Consider the following 18,051-nt stretch of genomic DNA (forward strand, 5'->3'; position numbering starts at 1 on the left):
CAGACTCTTCGAGAGATTTGTATATAATTATACGTATATAATGTTATAGATATTTTGTTTTCTTATTCTAATCATCCCGTTTAATTTGCTCTTTATATTATATTATAATATAAGCAACGATTCCTTATTTCTCGATAGGATTGGTATGATTTTTTTTTAAATTGGGAGAGTCCTACAACTAATTGTTTTTTTTTTTACTGCACGCGATGTTAATTTAACTAGGATATTGTGATTTAGAATAGTTTAGTAAAACTGATTGATGAATTGTGTTTTCATTTATATATGGGAAATATTTTGTCTATCCCAAGTTGTGATTACACAAAATTTTGGTCATTTTTCCCGGCTGACATAAAAATTTTGATTGATAAATTTCAATATATAGAACACATTGTAACGAGAGAACAATCGTAATAAAAAAAAAAAGAAAAAAAAAATTTAATTGTTAAAAATTATTTTTTTCAAATCATGACGTAAATATATATATATGTATATATTTGAATGTAAAGCGTAATTCTAACGGCAATAATTAAGAATCTAACATTGAACAGAAATTTCTTAATTAAAATTTCGCCACAATTCCTAATTTCTTTTTAATAAAATCCTAAACTTACTTTGGCCATTCTCTTATATAACTCTTGGCAAATCAGCTCAGTATCTTTGTATGTTATAATCAAGCGTTTTCATTTTATGACGAAAGTAACTCAATTGGTGGCCAATTTTTTTTTCTCTCTCTCTCTCTCTCTTTCAATTTATTATTAAACCAATCCTAATGTTAAGTATTAAGCTCAAGCCTCGTAATTGCATTTTTGTTTTTAAATTAACATATACATTATGGTAAAACATTATGATGGCAGTTTAGTGTTTAATGATTGCAGGAATTGTGTAAATATATTTTTCAATTTTTTTTTCCCCCGATATGATAAAAATGCTGGTTTCAAAAAAAGAGAGGTAAAATAAATACCTCAAGCAAAAAACAAAAAAAAATAACAAAAAATAAGCGTAATTCCGGCTCAAAAGCCAAATCTTTATAAAAGAGAAAAAAACTTCACTAATACATTTAGTGAAATTGCGAAAAATCTTAATCTAAAACATGATTAACTAAAAGAAAAGCACCTTTTCATTATAAAAAATCTATACAATTTGTCTCAAAAAACAAACAGAGATCAAAATTTATCTGCCGGAAGATATTAATTATAAAATCCATTAAATTCATTTCATGATTTCATTGTCTAGCAGAGATATGACATGATATTTGTAAGCAATCTATACGAATGTATATTTAAAAAAAAAAAATTGGCCGACCACGAGCTTTCAAACGTCAATTTTTCTTTCTTTTTTTTTGTTTTGTTTTGTTAAGTAGCCTACGATCTTTACTCCGTTTACTTTACTCTTAAAGACACTGAAAGAAATGATTTCGAAGATAATATGATCATTTTAAGTTAATATTTTAGCTATCAATCATTAGCTATTTGTTGTTTTTTTTTTCGTTTTGATAAAAAGTAACACCCCCCAATCGTTTCTTTCAGTGGATATGGCGATTTCGCAGATGATCAACATGCATATAAATTACGCAAAGTACATAACTCTCTTTGTATCAGCGTGAACTGTTATTGCTCGTGCCATTGCACCTGGCGTTCTATCTTCACTACAGCCTGATTGATGAGATCCTTCTCCACTGTGAATAATATATTTAATCAATAAATTGAAATTATCAATTTTTAAAACAAATCGAATTAAAATAATTTCAAAAAAACTTAATCTTGAAAAATGAAAATTTTTTAAAATTTCAAGTTTAATAAAAAAAAATCAAGGCGAATTCATGGATTTCAATATTTTTAACCCTTTGAAGACCAGTGAGTTCTTCTCTTAAAAAATTTCCAAATTTCAAACTTTGGCTTTAAGACAAAAAAAAACCTTAATAAATTTTGCTGAAGAATTGTTTAAAAATCCAAAATCGTGATTTTTTGAGAAAAAATTTAGTTTTTAAAGGTTTGAAGTAGTACGATGGTTTCATTCTAACGTACCAGAAAGTGACTTGATAAAAAAATACATTAATAAATACTAAAAAACAATACACAATTGTACATACCTATCATGTTCCTTTTCAACTAAATGATATCTAGCACGAAAAGCAACCAGATGAGCATAATAAGCTGGAGCTGGTATGCTAACCGATCTTGTACATCTGACATAAGTGTGACAAAGTTGATAGGTGAGACATTGCAATTCATCACTCTCAAAATTATTGTCATCCCAAAGCACGTGATAATGTGAAGGTCTCGATGTTCCCTACGAAATAATACAAAAAAAAAAAATTAATGATTATGTAAAATAAAAAATTATAAAAATTAGAGGAAACAAAATTTTGAAAATCAACTCACAGTTTTATTTAGGGTTCATTTAAATTTCTTCATTCATAAAATATACTTCAAATTAATCAATAATTCTTCCATTTCTTCGAAAAAAAATTCTCAACACCACACTGACTTTTCTTTCATAAGAAAAAAAAAAACTATGAAAGCAATTTTTAAACGCGAAAACAAAGGAAACGTAAATTTTACAGCATTCAAGGCTATAAAATTAAAATAAAAACAAAATGATCTATGAACATTTCACAGATCAAGTGAATTTCTAATCAAACTTAAATTAAATTTTAGTTCTTTTCAAAAATGAACCAAATTGGCAAAAATATTTTAAAAAATGCACCATATTTAAAAAGTAAGTATAGTGAAAACTCTTCCTTTAAAAAATAAAGGGCGAAAACAAAGTAAATTAATAACGATATCAGAAGAAGAAAATTTATAAATCTCTTTTGAACTTACCTGAATACCTTGATGACTGCATAGGTAAAAGTCAAATTCAGTAGGATGCGTGATGCACACATCGACAGTAGTTCCCGCTGGAATATTTCCACTTTTACCACTTTGTTCCCTTTTATCAGCGCAGAACAAACGCGTGTGATGTCTCTTTTGAACAGCGATAAAGGTGATACCAGGTCTGTATTCAGCTTCTAGTTTAATGCAAGCTTCACGAATCGCAGTCAATTCATGTTGGAGAACGTGCAAAAATTGACCTTCAGATATACCGTCACGATATAAAATTATCCTAAGAGGCTTATAACCACCGGTACTTTTGTAGAACATTAGCAGCAACTCCCTATTTAAATCACAAGTTACAAAAAAAGAATTAGAATAAAGAAAAGGAATAACGACAATCATTCATTAATTTATATGTTTATATAATTTAACAATAATTATTTTACTAAATGTGTACAATGTAAGAGTTTGAAAATTAATGTAAAGACCTACTAAAAGTGTATATATGTAATAAATATTATAATAAAATATTTTAGAAATTTTTACATACCTGACCATGGAACTGAGTTCTTGAATGATTTCTTGTCTGTGTTGTTGAACGCGAACAGTAGCGGCATACCGAGATGGATGAGCGTCCATGCTACCAACAACAGCGGCAATGCTTGGTTTTTTGTTATCGCCTGCAGGTGGATGTGTCACATCAACTCCAAGGAATATAACTGGTTCATTAAAGACCTTCGGTCTAATGCTAGGTACCAAAATACTATTGATACCACCGAGTTTCACGTTAATCTTAAGGCAGAGATTTGACAATGTTTGCGGTGATGTTTTATTAACATTCTTTGCCTGAACACATTGTGTTGCCATTCCTAATAGGGTATCGCCTACCCTTTTAACTTCGGCTGAAAAATAAATTTTTATATCATGAAATTACCATACAATAGCTAAAAATATTCTTAAATTTCTTTAATAAAACAGATAATTTCCTTTAATTGTTAATCTAATCAAAATTATTTGTGATAAAAATAAAATTACCATAGACAGGAGTTTTTCCAGGTAGAACAACGCAAACCAGTTGTAAGCCTTGGAATGTTGATTTAAGATATCGGAACATTGGTTCAACTTGATCAGGACCAGTGGCGTATTTGCAGAAACAAGGTTGTCCGATAATTGGCATTCCAGCATCGCTACTAATTTTTTGAAGCTGTGTGGTAAACGTACGTAATGCATCTTCTCTTACTGTTCTTTGAGGTGCGAAACACGCAATTGCCCATACTCGAATTTCAACACCAGTGAAAAATTGTTTACCTCTCATATCCCATACACCTTGATTTGGCAACGCTTGTTGTTTTGCCTTTGTTTAAGAAAAAATACAATTTAAATAATTTTATATTCATTCAATTTTATGTCACTATTTCAAATTACCTCTAAATAATTCTTTACCTGTCCAGTGAGGGAACTAACTCGTCCTCCATATTGTAGTTTAGGTGGTGGTAAAACACGGCCCCTAACTTCCATCATATTATTGGAAATGGTTAAACCAAATTCTTGTACGTAGGAGTCATTATTAAAATCAGCACGTCGAACAAGATTGTTGATCTCACGTTCTCGATCAGGAGCCGAACGTGCAGTTGCTTTGATCATTGTTGATGTTTGCATGTCCGTCAATTTTTTAATACATCTTTGTCCAGCTACGATGTTGCAGACCTAAATTAAACCAATATTTATATTACTGAACATTCATTTTTCTAATTAAGAGAAATTAAAAACAAAAATAAAACCAACCTCTAGTGGTAAGTACGTGTGTTTGTGCTCCTGACCAACCTGAAGGCACGGAAGATGAGGGTATCGCAGTTTCATTTTATACTTATCTAAGAAGTACTTGGCAACTGTACACTCGACTGTTTGGCCATTTTCTAGTTGTAATGGAAATCTAAAAAAAGAAATATAAATGTTAATAATAGAGAATACAAAATGGCATAAGAAATCTTTGAAAATTAAAAACTTACGATTGCATCTGAGCAGGTTTGCGCGTCACATTGCAGACTCGATATTTTCGTCTCATGGTCCCACAATGTGTAATTTCAATTTTAAGTCCTTTTATTTCTTTGGTAAATTTTACACGTTGCGAATCTGTCAATGGTTTTCTTTGTTCATTAATGTCTCGAATATCCAAAACTTCGCACATAAATTCAATTACTGGTTGAGCTTTATAGAACGCAGTTGCAGATACTGAAAGAAATAAAAATAGATCTTAAATTTCGCCCTTTTCTCAGTAAACTAAATCAAATTATATACTTTACAAAAAAAAAAAGATTCGAAACAAAGATTAGTTTAACCATTTCAATTAAAATTACAATTTTTCTAACAAAGTAAGAAACAATTTACGTAATCTAAAATTTAAAAATCGTTTCTGTGCATAAAATGAAACAAAATATTCAATAATTAAATAAATTTACCATCAATATTTAACATCATTTTCCATTGAGAAGGCCGCACAGATTGATGAAAACCAAACCAAACTTCCCTTCCGCCACCCAAGGGATGATAGTATCCATCTGGTGTACTAAAGAATGATCTTCCAACTGGAGTGTAGGTCATGGATGGTAAATGCCTCATGACCACATCCAATGCTAGAATCGCATCAAATGGAATTTGTCTAGTTCGACCTTCTAGTGCCTCCTCTAAAGCGAACAGGGAAACTTGAGCCACCCATTTAATCACAACTCGAAAGACTCTGTCTTTTCCTTCACCAGGCAGTATCACCTATAAATATATAAAAAAAATTTAATTCACAAAAAAATAATATATAACTAACTAAACTTTTACTGAAAATATTTTAGAGATTATTGTTTTAATATAATTGAAAATCAATTGAAAAATAATGAAAATTTGAATTTAATTCTTACCTCTAACTCTACTCTATCTGTACCAATTGGTAATGGGTCCCGGGTATATAAATTGCTTCTACCATCGAAAACAGGCTTAAGAGATCCAAATATTTTACTATAAGCGTGGACCATAGTCTCGATAATTTCTCGATTGACTTTACGCGGACATTTGTCGGGTTGAATGTTAATGTCATAATGATGAACATAACCCCGTGGCATTGTGATTTGGAAGTGATTGGCCCTTAGACCGATTACACGGCCCTCGCGGCCTATGTTTGGCCTTCTTGGACATGAAAACACTGTAAATGAAAATAGCGTAATGTAATAAATAAATTAAAATATGTATCGTGTTTTATGTTAATGTTATCTATTTTTAATTAAAATTTTTGTTTTTATATCACATACCCGGCAGATCTGGAGGTTGAGGAGGCGTGTGTGTTTGTTGGGCGGGAACCAGGTTCAAGGAACTGGGAGCAGCAACACTACTTCCAGTTGTCCCAGCTGCTCCCACGGCAGTGCTTGTCGACCCCGGCGGGGGAGCTATAATATAAAAATTAATTAATAATTAATTCACAATGTCAAGATAATCAAGGTTACTGTGATTTATGAATTAAACATTTTTGTTGATTCTCATTTCAAATCAAACCATTTTTCACACAGACAATATTATATTTTACAACTTTGACAAAATTAACCTCAAAATACAAAAATAAATTAAATTCAAATTTAAATAAAATATCTTACAAAATTCAATGAAAATTTAAAGATTTTCTATTATTTCACGATTAAAAAGAAATTTCTTGACAATTTTTTATTTTCAATAATCTTGATAAAATGACGAAAATCTCTGTGTGTAAAAATTAATAATATTGGTTACAGCTGCTTTCATTATTATCATTTCTTTTTATTCTCAAGTCTTAAAAAAGATCACCTATCTGTTTTAAATAAGAAAATAAGTGACTCAATTCTAAATATTATTTTATAAGAAAACCAAATTATAATTAAATATTTCTTTTTAAATCAAAGAATGTTAAAAATTATATAATCATTTTAGAATAATTTTATATTTATTTTTACATTTTTATCATTATAAAAATATAACAAAAAATTAATTAAATATTAATAATAAATCCACTTTTGTAATAGGTAGTGAAGAAATTAAAATTATTTTTAAAAAAACTATAAAAAATTTGTTTAGCATTTTGTGTAATTATTGTGCACTAAGCATTTTGTAATGTAGTCATAATAGGAAAAAAAAAAAAAAAAAAAAAAAACAATAAACAGATTCCAGAAAACAGAAAGAAGAGCAACAGTACACATTTTCCAAATGTGTATTATTGGGAAAGGAAATCAAACAATCGAGAATAGGTCAAAAATTCAATGCTACGTGGTATTATTTATTGATTTTCTTTTCGACTGTTTGTAGCTAAATCATGCATGAAATATTAATAATACTTTAATTTTAATGTTATTTTCATCAAATTCTTATGATTAATCAGCAAAAAATAAGCATTATTAAGAATTAATAACTATTTCTCTAAAATAATGTGACGGATCTAATGAAACAAGTAACGACACATGCGCCTGTTGAGCGGGGGGGTTCATTCGGGGTCATTCCTAATGCTTGCTACTATTAAAGAATCTTGAAGATTTCAAGCAACGAGCTTTATCAAATGAAAGAAATCGTTTTTTTCACTATAATATGGCATTTTTTTTTAGAAATATCCCCTGAAACGTGAAGTGAACAAAGAACCCCTTTAGAGTGTACACAGACGACAAGGTTTTAGAATCAGCCTAAGCAAGCGAAAGAGGGAACCTTTTTATCACTATAATTTACGCCATTTTGCGAGAAAAATCAAGAAATTCACTACTCACGCTGTCCCACAGGATACATATTTGCTGCTGCCGATGAAAAATTATCAATTATCACTAATAAATAAGTAAAAAATTTAACACAAGACCCGATAACCACCCAACACACTTCTCAACAACACACTGAAGCGAAACCAGTTGTCTGCCTCCCACAATGGCGGATGCTCAGATGCTACTCATTGGTTCCTTTATAACCAATCATAGGACAAAATGACCAGCAGAAGATAACTTTTTCGCGGGTAAATTCAAAATCAATACATTATTTATTATCATTTAAAAGAATAACAAAAAAAAAACTAATATTAATAATAATTATTAATTCAATTACTAATAATTAAAATTAAAAACATTCTATAAAAATGTGTAATAATTCAAAATTATTTTAAAAGATAGCATTTGCAGGAAATAATGTTGGCAACATTATACCAACTGATGGCGATTGGCAATACTGTACTTATCATACAAATGGTTGATCGGTAATCTATAAAAGCGCTGTTAATTTTTTTTTTTCGTGAAAAATGTCTATTACATTTAGTGGAAGAAATTCGCGATCAGCAGGTGTAATAAGTGCAATTGCAAGGCAATTAAAAGTAATAAATTTTAAGCCAGCAAAGAAAATTACAGTCGAGTTTGATCCATTTCATGAAAAATCCAACTCAGTGAGGTTAGTTTTCAATAATATATGTACTTTCTTTCACAAAATGCGCACAAACTACAAGATGAATGTTATCAATAGGCAAAATGAATTTTAATCATGCATCTACGCATTTCAACAACATTATAAATTAGCGTTAATAATTAAAAAAAAAAATAAAAATCCTTTGGCAAAATGTTATAATTACAGTTTGGTGATAAAGATACATTGTTTGTGTCATTACTTTCAGTCTTGGAATATGATCCATTAATATGCTCCATAGGACCATAGAAGGGGAAATGAGTGTTTAATTGGAAAAAGCGTAGTAAGGACTTGATCCTTTAAAATAATACGTAACGATTTATGTTGATTCTGTGTGTTTGTATGTTCCTGTGACGTCGATAAGTCGCACATGCGTATTTACATTTTGCCAGTAGACTAGCAGACGATCAAAAGCGACGTCGTTAAATTATTTTTAACAAACAAGTTCTATTTTTTGTGTAAAATACAAGAAAAAGTTTTTTTAAAAAACCTTGTGTCAAATAAATTACTTTTTTTTAAATGTTAATTGTAAAAGGTATGTAATCGATATTTAGATATTGATCAATAATTGTTGTTCTATTTCAAAGTCAAGTGTGTGTGTGATTAGTTTTCGTTCGATAATCCAATAATTGTAAGTTACTTTATGACCCCAATTTTTTCTTTAAAAAAAAAATTAATAAAAGAAATTTTGAGTGAAAATTAAATTTAAAATTATTCAATTTATTTATTACTATTAGTTATTTTTAAATTTTCATTAGAGTTTAAAGAAAAAAATTATTTCTGACAAAAATAAGGGAAAGTTATTTTTTTTTTTCTTCACTATTTTGGACTACGAGAATATTTTGTATTACAGAAAAAATAAAATTATCTATAAAATGTTGCTTACCTGCACACTGTCCACAGCCATACGCTTTACCTAGCATAGAAACTGCTGTTGTTATTCGAATAGTGCTCAAATCCGGCACAGGAATAGGAATTTGCTGTTCCATTTGAGCCATTGTTCTGAAACATTAAATATTACAATTTTTCATAATTATTTATTTATCATATTTCATATTCTAATGAATGTTTTTCTTGTCTGTTTACAGGAAGTTTATGTATTACATAAGTGCACAAAAATATAAAAATACAAATCCAAAATGTTTGTTTAAAACATCCATTGTTTGCGATCGATCAGAGCCAACAATAACAGTTGATTTAGGTAAATAAAATCAATTTTGTATAATATAATTGTGGCAATTTTCTACTTTGAATGAATTCAATGTTTTTAACGAAAAGAATCATTTTTTTTTCTTTTTTTACAGAATCTGGAGATAAATTGGTGATGAAAAGCAGTAACTTGACAACAGTAGAATTACTTCAATTGTACAATAAGCATGTAACATCCCTTGTGCCACCTCCAAAGGAAGAAGATAAAGTCGCAACAAAAGGCAAGAAATTAAAAAAGAAATAATCAAATTTCATTGCAAAAAAAAAGAAGCACGATGAATTAGTAAGTTTACTAATTATATGATAAAATTTTATGAAAACAAAGATTGCCTTCAATTTTATAAGTTTACGAGCATATTTTATTTTTTAAGCCAAACTGTGCTCTTGAAAATATAAACCAAAAAAAAAAAAGTAAGAAAAACGCTTTCATGAATTTCTTTTCTCTTTTTTAATCCACATATTTAAGGAATATAAACAATTTGAATATGTCCTACATTGTCAATTTATGAACGAGTACTAGAAAGATTAATCCCAGCGAAAGAAACACAAATTAAGCTCCAAACTTGTTTCAAATTTTGGAGATTAATAGCGGGAAAGTAGAAAGAGCTTCTTTTAAATATATAAAACGTAGGGCCATCTCAGGTTTTCTTCACAAATAGTTCTATAAAAGAATCGTGTCTTCAATTTAGAATTTACTTTCCTATCAATCAATAAAATCTCCCAAAACTTTCTTTTTTCTTTGAAAAAAAGAAAAAGAATTTAAAAATGACACAGTACGCACGACACAAAGATTATAATCTAAAATTAATAGATACACTTTATAATCAAGTACCAGCATTTACTGATGTTTTTGACGAAGAAACTTGGTATATCTTTGTTGGTTTCTTTGTGGCAGGAACTATTATGCTCGCTTTTATTTTATCTAGATTTATAACAATAAAACCAGTCGATTAATAGAATTTTTTTCTTTTAAATTCGAATATTTTAATAGTGAAAAAAATGAAATATCAAAATCCTATATTACTCTCTTGTTATAGAGAAAATAGTATCTAAAAAAAAAAAGAAAGATTATCGTTTATTTCAATATTGGAAACTTGATATATCTTTAGATGAATAATGAAATAAACCAAAGCAAATCTGAAAGCTTAGAACTTGTATCTCCATACATATAATGAGCATGAATGTATTTTTCATTTATACACTTGAAAAAATCTCGTACAAAACTTTATACTCATCTAAATATAGAGCAAATTAAAATTAAATGAAAAATATGTAATCCCATTAAAGAGCTTTATTCAAATGATTTTGTCCAGGAGCGTCGCAACAATTTTTTTTTGTTTTTTTAATTTTTCTTGACCAATATTGATAATTCGACTGATTGAATAAAATTAAAAAATATAAACAACTGAAATGTAATGATTAAGCAATATATTAGTTAAATATTTTCCATTGAATGGACTTGAACAATAGTATACAATTTTATACTTGTTTAGATTATTCTAAATAATCATTAAAACAATGTTTCGAACTATATATACGTTAAAAAAAAAACTCAAAAATGTTATGTATTAGCAACTATTTACCGTTCTTTTTTTTTGTTACTAAAAAAATGTGTTAAATAAATATTTAATCATTGAAATTTTGATCTAGTTTTTATGCAAACTTATTTTTCTCTTAGCTCTTAATAATATTCAAAGAATAAGAGTATTCATTTCGTTACCTTGTAAATAATACATTTCAAGTATTTTGTTACCTAAAGGATTTCCTATTTCTAAACTAAGTGAAGTTAAAGTTAAAAAATTTTTTTTTTTACTGCAATTTGATTTAGCAGAATTTAAATTTAACAGTTTTCTAAAATATTTATTTTACTTTTTTTTTTTTAATTTTTCTTCAATTTCTTCGAGTTTTTATTTCCTTAAATTTTGTGATATATATATATTAATATATTAATATATATATTATTTATTTATTAGGGTATCTACTGAACGGAAAATCAAAAATGTTAAACTAATTTTAAAAACTTCTAAAACAATTGCTTCAATGGATGATCAGCAGGATGATATATATTATTTAATATTATTATTAATGTTATAATTTAACAATTATAAACTTTAAAATTTTGTTTATTTATGTATTAATATTTTGGATTCTTTAAAAAGTTTATTAAAAAAGTTTCATTATAAATATGTAATAATAATGATTTGTTTAAAATCATAAAACATTCAATGCATATCAAATTTTTGGATTAATAAAAATTAAAGTGAAATTAATTATTTTATTTAATATTCATGCATTTTTAATTGAAAAGTAATAATATTCACTTTGAATGAAATTACAATATTAATATCATTTTGTAATAGTAATTAATACATAATAATAATAATTAGCATTTAAAACAATGTTTTGAAAATTAATTAACATTAAAAAATTAATAATAATATTTATAATTCTAAATAAAAAGAAGAAAAATTTATTTTTAAATAGATAATAAATAAATAAACATTCAAAATTATAATAAAGAAACTATAACATTAACTTAAATATGTAAATTCGAAACTACAATATACAGGGTGGCCAGCCAACCGGGAGAAAGACGGGAGAAATTTGAATCGGGAGAAAACCGGGACTGAAAAATTAATCCGGGAGATTTTATGGGTTTTGTGATTCGCGCAATTATTGGAAAATTGTTCAACTTTTAACCATCTAAAATTTCGTCTTAATTATGTAAAATATATGAGCAATTCCACGTGAGATTGAAGGGTCTATCCTCAGATTCCTTCTATACTACGTCTAATCTAATTCTGTGTCAAAAAAAAGAATATTACATAAGTATTACTAAAAATCGAAAATTAATTATAAAATGTTATTCAGAGAAAGACTGAAAAAAACCGTGCCGAAAAGGTAGGAAACCCCCGCTAAGTAAACGGAGTCCGATAATAAATTAAAAAATTAAAAACAAATTTTATTTTTTAAATAAATAAATAAATTAAAAAATTTTAATTTTTCAAAATTAATTTTTTTTCTTAAACTTCAATATTTTCTGAGCAAAAAACGTTTAGGAAACTTTTTTCTAGGACTAAAAGTGAAAAAGTTATGAGTAATTGAAAAAAAAGTTGCACTAATTTTTTAATGCAAATATCTCGAAAAATAATAAATATTTTTTTCAAAATTTTATTTACTCAATTAGACCCATAACCTTTACCCAAAAACGTAGTATAAAAGAAATCAGAGGATAGACCCCTCAATCGCACGTGGAATTGCTCATATGAGGCATTTCATATCAGAATACGGGGTCATGTCTCAGATTTTTCTCAAAATTCGTTAAATTGTAGTGATAGTGGTGCTAAATACGTGTACAAATTTTGAATTTGAAATTTTTAATATTTTTCGAGATATTTACAATAACAAATTTCAACAATATTTTTTTGCTTTACTTAGAACTTTTTTCCTATTAAAAATAGAGAAAAATGTTGTAAATGTTTTTTTACGCGGAAGATCTTAAACTTTTAGAAAAAAATTATTTTAAAAAAAACATTAATTTTTAAACAATTTGTTTAAAAAATAAAATTTGTTTATAACTTTTAAACATGTTCTCCCTCATTTAGAAACGCGAAAAAAATCATGAATATTGTTTAAGTCATAATAAATTGATGGTTAAATTTTTGAGATGGCATTATTTTTTGTTTTCGAGATATTAATTAATTAACTAACAAAAGTTAATAAAAAATGAAATATTTTACGAACAAATAAAATTAGAGTAATTTTAAAAACACCATTAGAATGCTTATCAAAATCCGTATCCAACGAGCCCTATATGAACTATTTCTAATAAACGGGTGTTAAATTAATAATTAATAATAAAAATTATTTAAATAATTAATAAGAATTGAAGAAATGAATATAAATCGTCAATTCTTTTTTTATTTAGAAGAACATCTAATTCTGTATTAAATAAAACCAGTGTAAATAACATTTTTAACAAATCTAAATTATTAAAAGATGATTATTGAAAATTGAGGTTTCAGCACCCTACGACACAAGTTGGAGGAAGCTGCCTACCTACTCGGCATGGTATTTTTCAGTATTTTTCTAAATAACATTTTATAATTAATTGTTGATTCTTGGTAATACTTAATATTCTTTTTTTGACACAGAATTAGATGGTCTTCAAAATAAAAAAAGAATTGACGATTTATCTTCACTTCTTCAATTCTTATTAATTATTTAAATAATTTTTATTATTAATTATTAATTTAACACCTGTTTATTAGAAATAGTTCATATAAGGCTCGTTGGATGCGGATTTTGATAAGCATTCTAATGGTGTTTTTAAAATTACTATAATTTTATTTGTTCGTAAAATATTTCATTTTTTATTAACTTTTGTTAGTTAATTAATTAATATCTCGAAAACAAAAAATAATGCCATCTCAAAAATTTAACCATCAATTTATTATGACTTAAACAATATTCATGATGTTTTTCGCGTTTCTAAATGAGGGAGAACATGGTTAAAAGTTATAAACAAATTTTATTTTTTAAACAAATTGTTTAAAAATTAATGTTTTTTTTTTTAAATAATTTTTTTCTAAAAGTTTAAGATCTTCCGCGTAAAAAACATTTACAACATTTTTCTCTATTTTTAATAGGAAACAAGTTATAAGTAAAGTAAAAAAATATTGCTTAAACTTGTTATTGTAAATATCTCGAAAAATATTACAAATTTCAAATTCAAAATTTGTACACGCATTTAGCACCACTAGCACTACAATTTACCGAATTTTGAGAAAAATCCGAGACATGACCCCGTATTCTCATTTGAAATGCCTCATATACCATCAACAAAAATTAGCTACTTTTATTTCTCACAATACAAAATTTTTTAATTCTACACTGAAAGAAAATATATAACAAAATTTCGTAAATACTTTTCAATTTAGGGAAAATGTATCAAACTGGAAAAAAATGATATAAAATATATTAAATCTCAGTAAAGATTTTGTATGATTACTATAAATTATGTTGAAGTTCGTAAATATTTACTCAAATTTGAAATACATTTCTTAAAGAATGAAAAATATTTTCAGAAGTATATTATTTTTTGTATCAATATTTCCCATTTTTACATGTTTTCCCTAAATTGAAAAATGTTTACTAAAATGTCTACTATACACTTAATAAAATTTGTTATATTTTATTTCAATGTACTTCATAAAACTTTAATTTTATAAATTTTCATAGAGTGCTTTTGGTGTTCATTATTTTTTACATTTGCATATTATATAAATATAATAGATTTGTGTACAGAAAAAATGCGTATTTTAAAACCGGGAGAAAACCGGGAGGCAAAATTTCTAAAAATAGTGGCCACCCTGAATATAAATTATTGAAACTACCTATACATATTTTTTAAACTTACTTATCGTTTGAAACTGCCATCAACAGGAGATTTTTGATTACTTTATTGTATATAAACTATCTGTGTCTGAAATTATTTTAATTATTTGAAACGGCAGTTAATCAATACATTAGAAATTAGCATTTTCTTTATAAATGATGCAAAACTTGTATTTTTTTTTTATAATAGATACTCATTTTTAAAATGTCATATGTGCTATTTTTTTTTAAATTATTGAAACAAGCAAAAGAAATAGGTTTTTAATTTTGTTTCTATTGATTTGACTTAAATTTCTTGAAAAATAAAAATTTTTGTTGAGTTACAATAAAATTATGACAACACTCAACAGGTAGTAGAGCTTGTGTCGATACAAAAAGAAAGCTTGACCTCAAGTATAAAGTGTTGAACTCACCTCTCTTTATATTCCGGTCTCTTATTTTCTGCAAAATAATCCTCTCTACCTCTTTAATAAGAAATCCGAAATCACATATTTTCTGCTGTTTCAAGATTATTTCATACAAAATATCATGGATTACGTCCACACATGTAAAAGCTGGGTATTTTTTTTTCTTATCTGATATCGCAGATTTCACTATTGGTTTTTAACTGCCAATGTTGTAATTTGTTCTTGAATGCACATTTTTGCAAAACAAATAGCGAAAAAAAGTAAATCTGAAATAATGAAAATAGTTTACATGAAATATAATGTAATGTCAATTATAATGTATGTTCGTTTCTATGATATTTTAATTAGATGTTGATTGAAGTGATTTTTTTTTTTTTTTTTTACAAAACATTGTCAACAGATAAATGAAAAAACTGTTAAATTGGCTTTTTTTAAATTAGAAAAATTCTGAAAAGTTATCTTTTTATTTTTAAAAGTAAAAAAAAATATTTGTACATGAATATGTACTCGAGAGCTCGCATTATGCTTGTCTGGCTTCTTTTGTCGTCCAGAAATCAGAAGGGGAGAGAAAGAGGAAAAGGACAATTCGTCGCAGTGAAGAATGAACAAAGATCTTGCGCGTTACATGCTCTCTTACTGGACTGGTAAGTAACAAAAGATGCCAAAGCTTTATCAAAAACAACAAAAACAAACAACAACAAAAATGCCTTTTAAATATTTCGATTCTAAAGAAAATTTTTTTTTTTAAATGTTAAACTAGAATTGCACTTGTTTCACAATAATTGAAAAAAAATTCACGAATGGGAGAAAATGATAAAATTTAATTAATCAATTAATTGTGAAAAGAATTGATTGTTTCTAAATCATCAAACAAGTTCTTTGAAAGCTTTTAAAAGTTGTCGAACCGAACTATTTTTAATCTAGATTATTTTTAAATCCAAATGTGAAATCTTATCTGGTTCGTATAGCGTGTACCATAAATGAGTCAGTGGTAACAACCATTCTGAGTCAGACGCGCGCAGTCACGTGATTTTTAGCATTTTATTACATTTCAATAATTGAAGAAAAAATTATAAATTGTATAAAACTTTTTAACAATCACTCGATGTCAACGTACTTCATAAAAAAAAAGATTTACCAAAATATATAATTTAAAAAAAAACCGATAATAATTTAATAAATCCTTTTTTAAACTTTGACAATTGTTTATAAAATTTTGGCAAAATTATTCTAAAAACTAACCTTAAAATTTAATAACATTTTCAAAAAATTGAACTCATATAGGTAAACCTTTTAAGTTAATTATTACAGTTTACACTATTCTAAAATTGTCGCACTAAACTGACAACAATAGGGGAACAAATTTATTTTGTACAACTTGAGTAAAAAAAAAAAAAAAAAAATAAATCGAACTACGATATGAAGATAACAAATTGTGAAATTCAACAAGACTCGTTTAATAAAAAAAAAAAAAAATCAGCGAGGAAAAGTTTAGTGACTGATAAAGTATCTATTTTTATCAAAAGGTAATAAAAAAAAAGCTTAAATGGCAATTTAAAAAATAAATGTCCACCTTATGTTTGCAAAAGTAGTCTAAGAAAAGACGCAATTGATAAAAAAAAAAGAAAAGTAAAGTAACTTCTGTCGCGTGGCGATTTGCAAATGACGTTCATGAATCGGTTGAAACGCACCGGTGAACTTAACATGAACAAAGCACAAAATTACATACAAGTGTGTGCACTATACGAAACATCCGTGGATCCGTGTCGATGACACACAAAGTCGCAAATCCAATATTGAACCTTAGCAAAGGATTATTATGTATATTTTCGCAAATGTTTGTCGCGGCAGCTTTCACCAGGATGACGCGAACATATTCATTCTCCAAACGAATTATACTTTACACGAGCCGCCAAAGACACGATCACCAAGTGTCAAGGTTGCCATTTTATACAATTTTATATATATATATATATATATATATGTGATGTATATATACATATGAACCCTCGAGACGCCTTTGACACGTATGCCTCCACCAACTAACACAAACATATACACGCGCACTGAAACTATTGTTTCCCCGCGCGCTAAACCACAGGCGGTCTACTCACGCTGTCACAACAATCAAATTATCACCAACAATCACGTATATCATACAATGACATGATTGAGAAAAATTTGAAATAACTTTTCCACACAAATCACCAACTTAAGGGATGGTAACAATACAATGCAAATGTTCCGGCGATTTTTTACAAATTACAAAGGATTCAGCGGTCAGTACACCCCCCACTACTTGTTCGATTCTGAGTCCAGTGCGCATGCGTCGCGACTTCAGGGCCGTAATTTCATAAAATGCCCCACCCTTTCTCTACCACCGTTATTCAGCCGCCCACGACACGATTCTGCTTCTTTTTTTCATTTTCTTTATTTCATCATGACAAGATTATTAATTTGTCTGCCATCGAAATTATTATTTTAAAGAAGAAACTGTTGCGCTTTACAATAATCCAGCTTAAATTAAATTAATTTATTGTTATTTATTATTATTAATTTGTTTATTTACAATATTAATGATATTTTCTTTAATTTATTATAATAATCTATCTATTAAGATTTAATTATTATAAAACATTTAATTTAATATTTACATAAAGTAATTACATAATACTTTATTAATTATATTAAATATTAGTTTTTTTCTAAAATAATTTACTAAAATTTATTAAAATAATTAATAATACACTTTTACCGATAATTTTTGATTTTAGATATAAGTG

The 18,051-nt window shown here is 27.2% G+C and overlaps 3 protein-coding genes across 4 annotated transcripts; 2 read left to right on the plus strand and 1 right to left on the minus strand.

Moving 5' to 3' along the window:
* Positions 1-736: 736 nt before the first annotated feature.
* On the minus strand, positions 737-17,767 carry LOC127291389 (protein argonaute-2). Of its 2 annotated transcripts, none has more exons than XM_051320491.1 (15): positions 16,998-17,767; positions 15,275-15,534; positions 14,884-14,949; positions 9,142-9,257; positions 6,113-6,247; positions 5,726-6,006; positions 5,276-5,582; positions 4,826-5,048; positions 4,602-4,749; positions 4,242-4,523; positions 3,852-4,170; positions 3,367-3,718; positions 2,823-3,156; positions 2,090-2,289; positions 737-1,675 (listed from the first exon to the last, which is right to left on the minus strand). In XM_051320491.1, the coding sequence occupies exons 3-15, from the start codon at positions 14,901-14,903 to the stop codon at positions 1,567-1,569; spliced, it is 2,826 nt and encodes a 941-aa protein (XP_051176448.1). In that variant the 5' UTR covers positions 14,904-14,949; positions 15,275-15,534; positions 16,998-17,767; the 3' UTR covers positions 737-1,566. The 2 variants fall into 2 exon arrangements, with proteins under 2 accessions (XP_051176448.1, XP_051176449.1); XM_051320492.1 differs by having other exon boundaries at positions 4,260-4,523; positions 16,998-17,765.
* Positions 8,021-10,222, plus strand: LOC127291404 (uncharacterized). Its single transcript, XM_051320530.1, has 3 exons — positions 8,021-8,243; positions 9,344-9,456; positions 9,560-10,222. Exons 1-3 carry the CDS (start codon positions 8,098-8,100, stop codon positions 9,706-9,708), a joined length of 408 nt encoding a protein of 135 aa, XP_051176487.1. The 5' UTR covers positions 8,021-8,097; the 3' UTR covers positions 9,709-10,222.
* Positions 10,230-11,103, plus strand: LOC127291405 (uncharacterized). The gene has a single exon (XM_051320531.1). It carries the CDS (start codon positions 10,230-10,232, stop codon positions 10,416-10,418), a length of 189 nt encoding a protein of 62 aa, XP_051176488.1. The 3' UTR covers positions 10,419-11,103.
* Positions 17,768-18,051: the final 284 nt, after the last annotated feature.

This window comes from Leptopilina boulardi, unplaced genomic scaffold, assembly GCF_019393585.1.
Source record: "Leptopilina boulardi isolate dan_hultmark-lab unplaced genomic scaffold, ZJU_Lbou_2.1 LbouV2_137, whole genome shotgun sequence".
Taxonomy (NCBI): domain Eukaryota; kingdom Metazoa; phylum Arthropoda; class Insecta; order Hymenoptera; family Figitidae; genus Leptopilina; species Leptopilina boulardi.

Bases quoted from the DNA above. Each gene is read 5' to 3' on its own strand.
- LOC127291404 (XM_051320530.1), top strand. From the start codon at position 8,098: ATGTCTATTACATTTAGTGGAAGAAATTCGCGATCAGCAGGTGTAATA. The intron at 8,244-9,343 runs GTTAGTTTTCAA...GTCTGTTTACAG, and splicing joins GAAAAATCCAACTCAGTGAG to GAAGTTTATGTATTACATAA. The intron at 9,457-9,559 runs GTAAATAAAATC...CTTTTTTTACAG, and splicing joins AACAATAACAGTTGATTTAG to AATCTGGAGATAAATTGGTG.
- LOC127291405 (XM_051320531.1), top strand. From the start codon at position 10,230: ATGACACAGTACGCACGACACAAAGATTATAATCTAAAATTAATAGAT.
- LOC127291389 (XM_051320491.1), bottom strand. From the start codon at position 14,903: ATGGCAGTTTCAAACGATAA. The intron at 9,258-14,883 runs GTAAGTTTAAAA...TTAATGTTTCAG, and splicing joins ATGGCAGTTTCAAACGATAA to AACAATGGCTCAAATGGAAC. The intron at 3,157-3,366 runs GTATGTAAAAAT...TGATTTAAATAG, and splicing joins GAACTCAGTTCCATGGTCAG to GGAGTTGCTGCTAATGTTCT.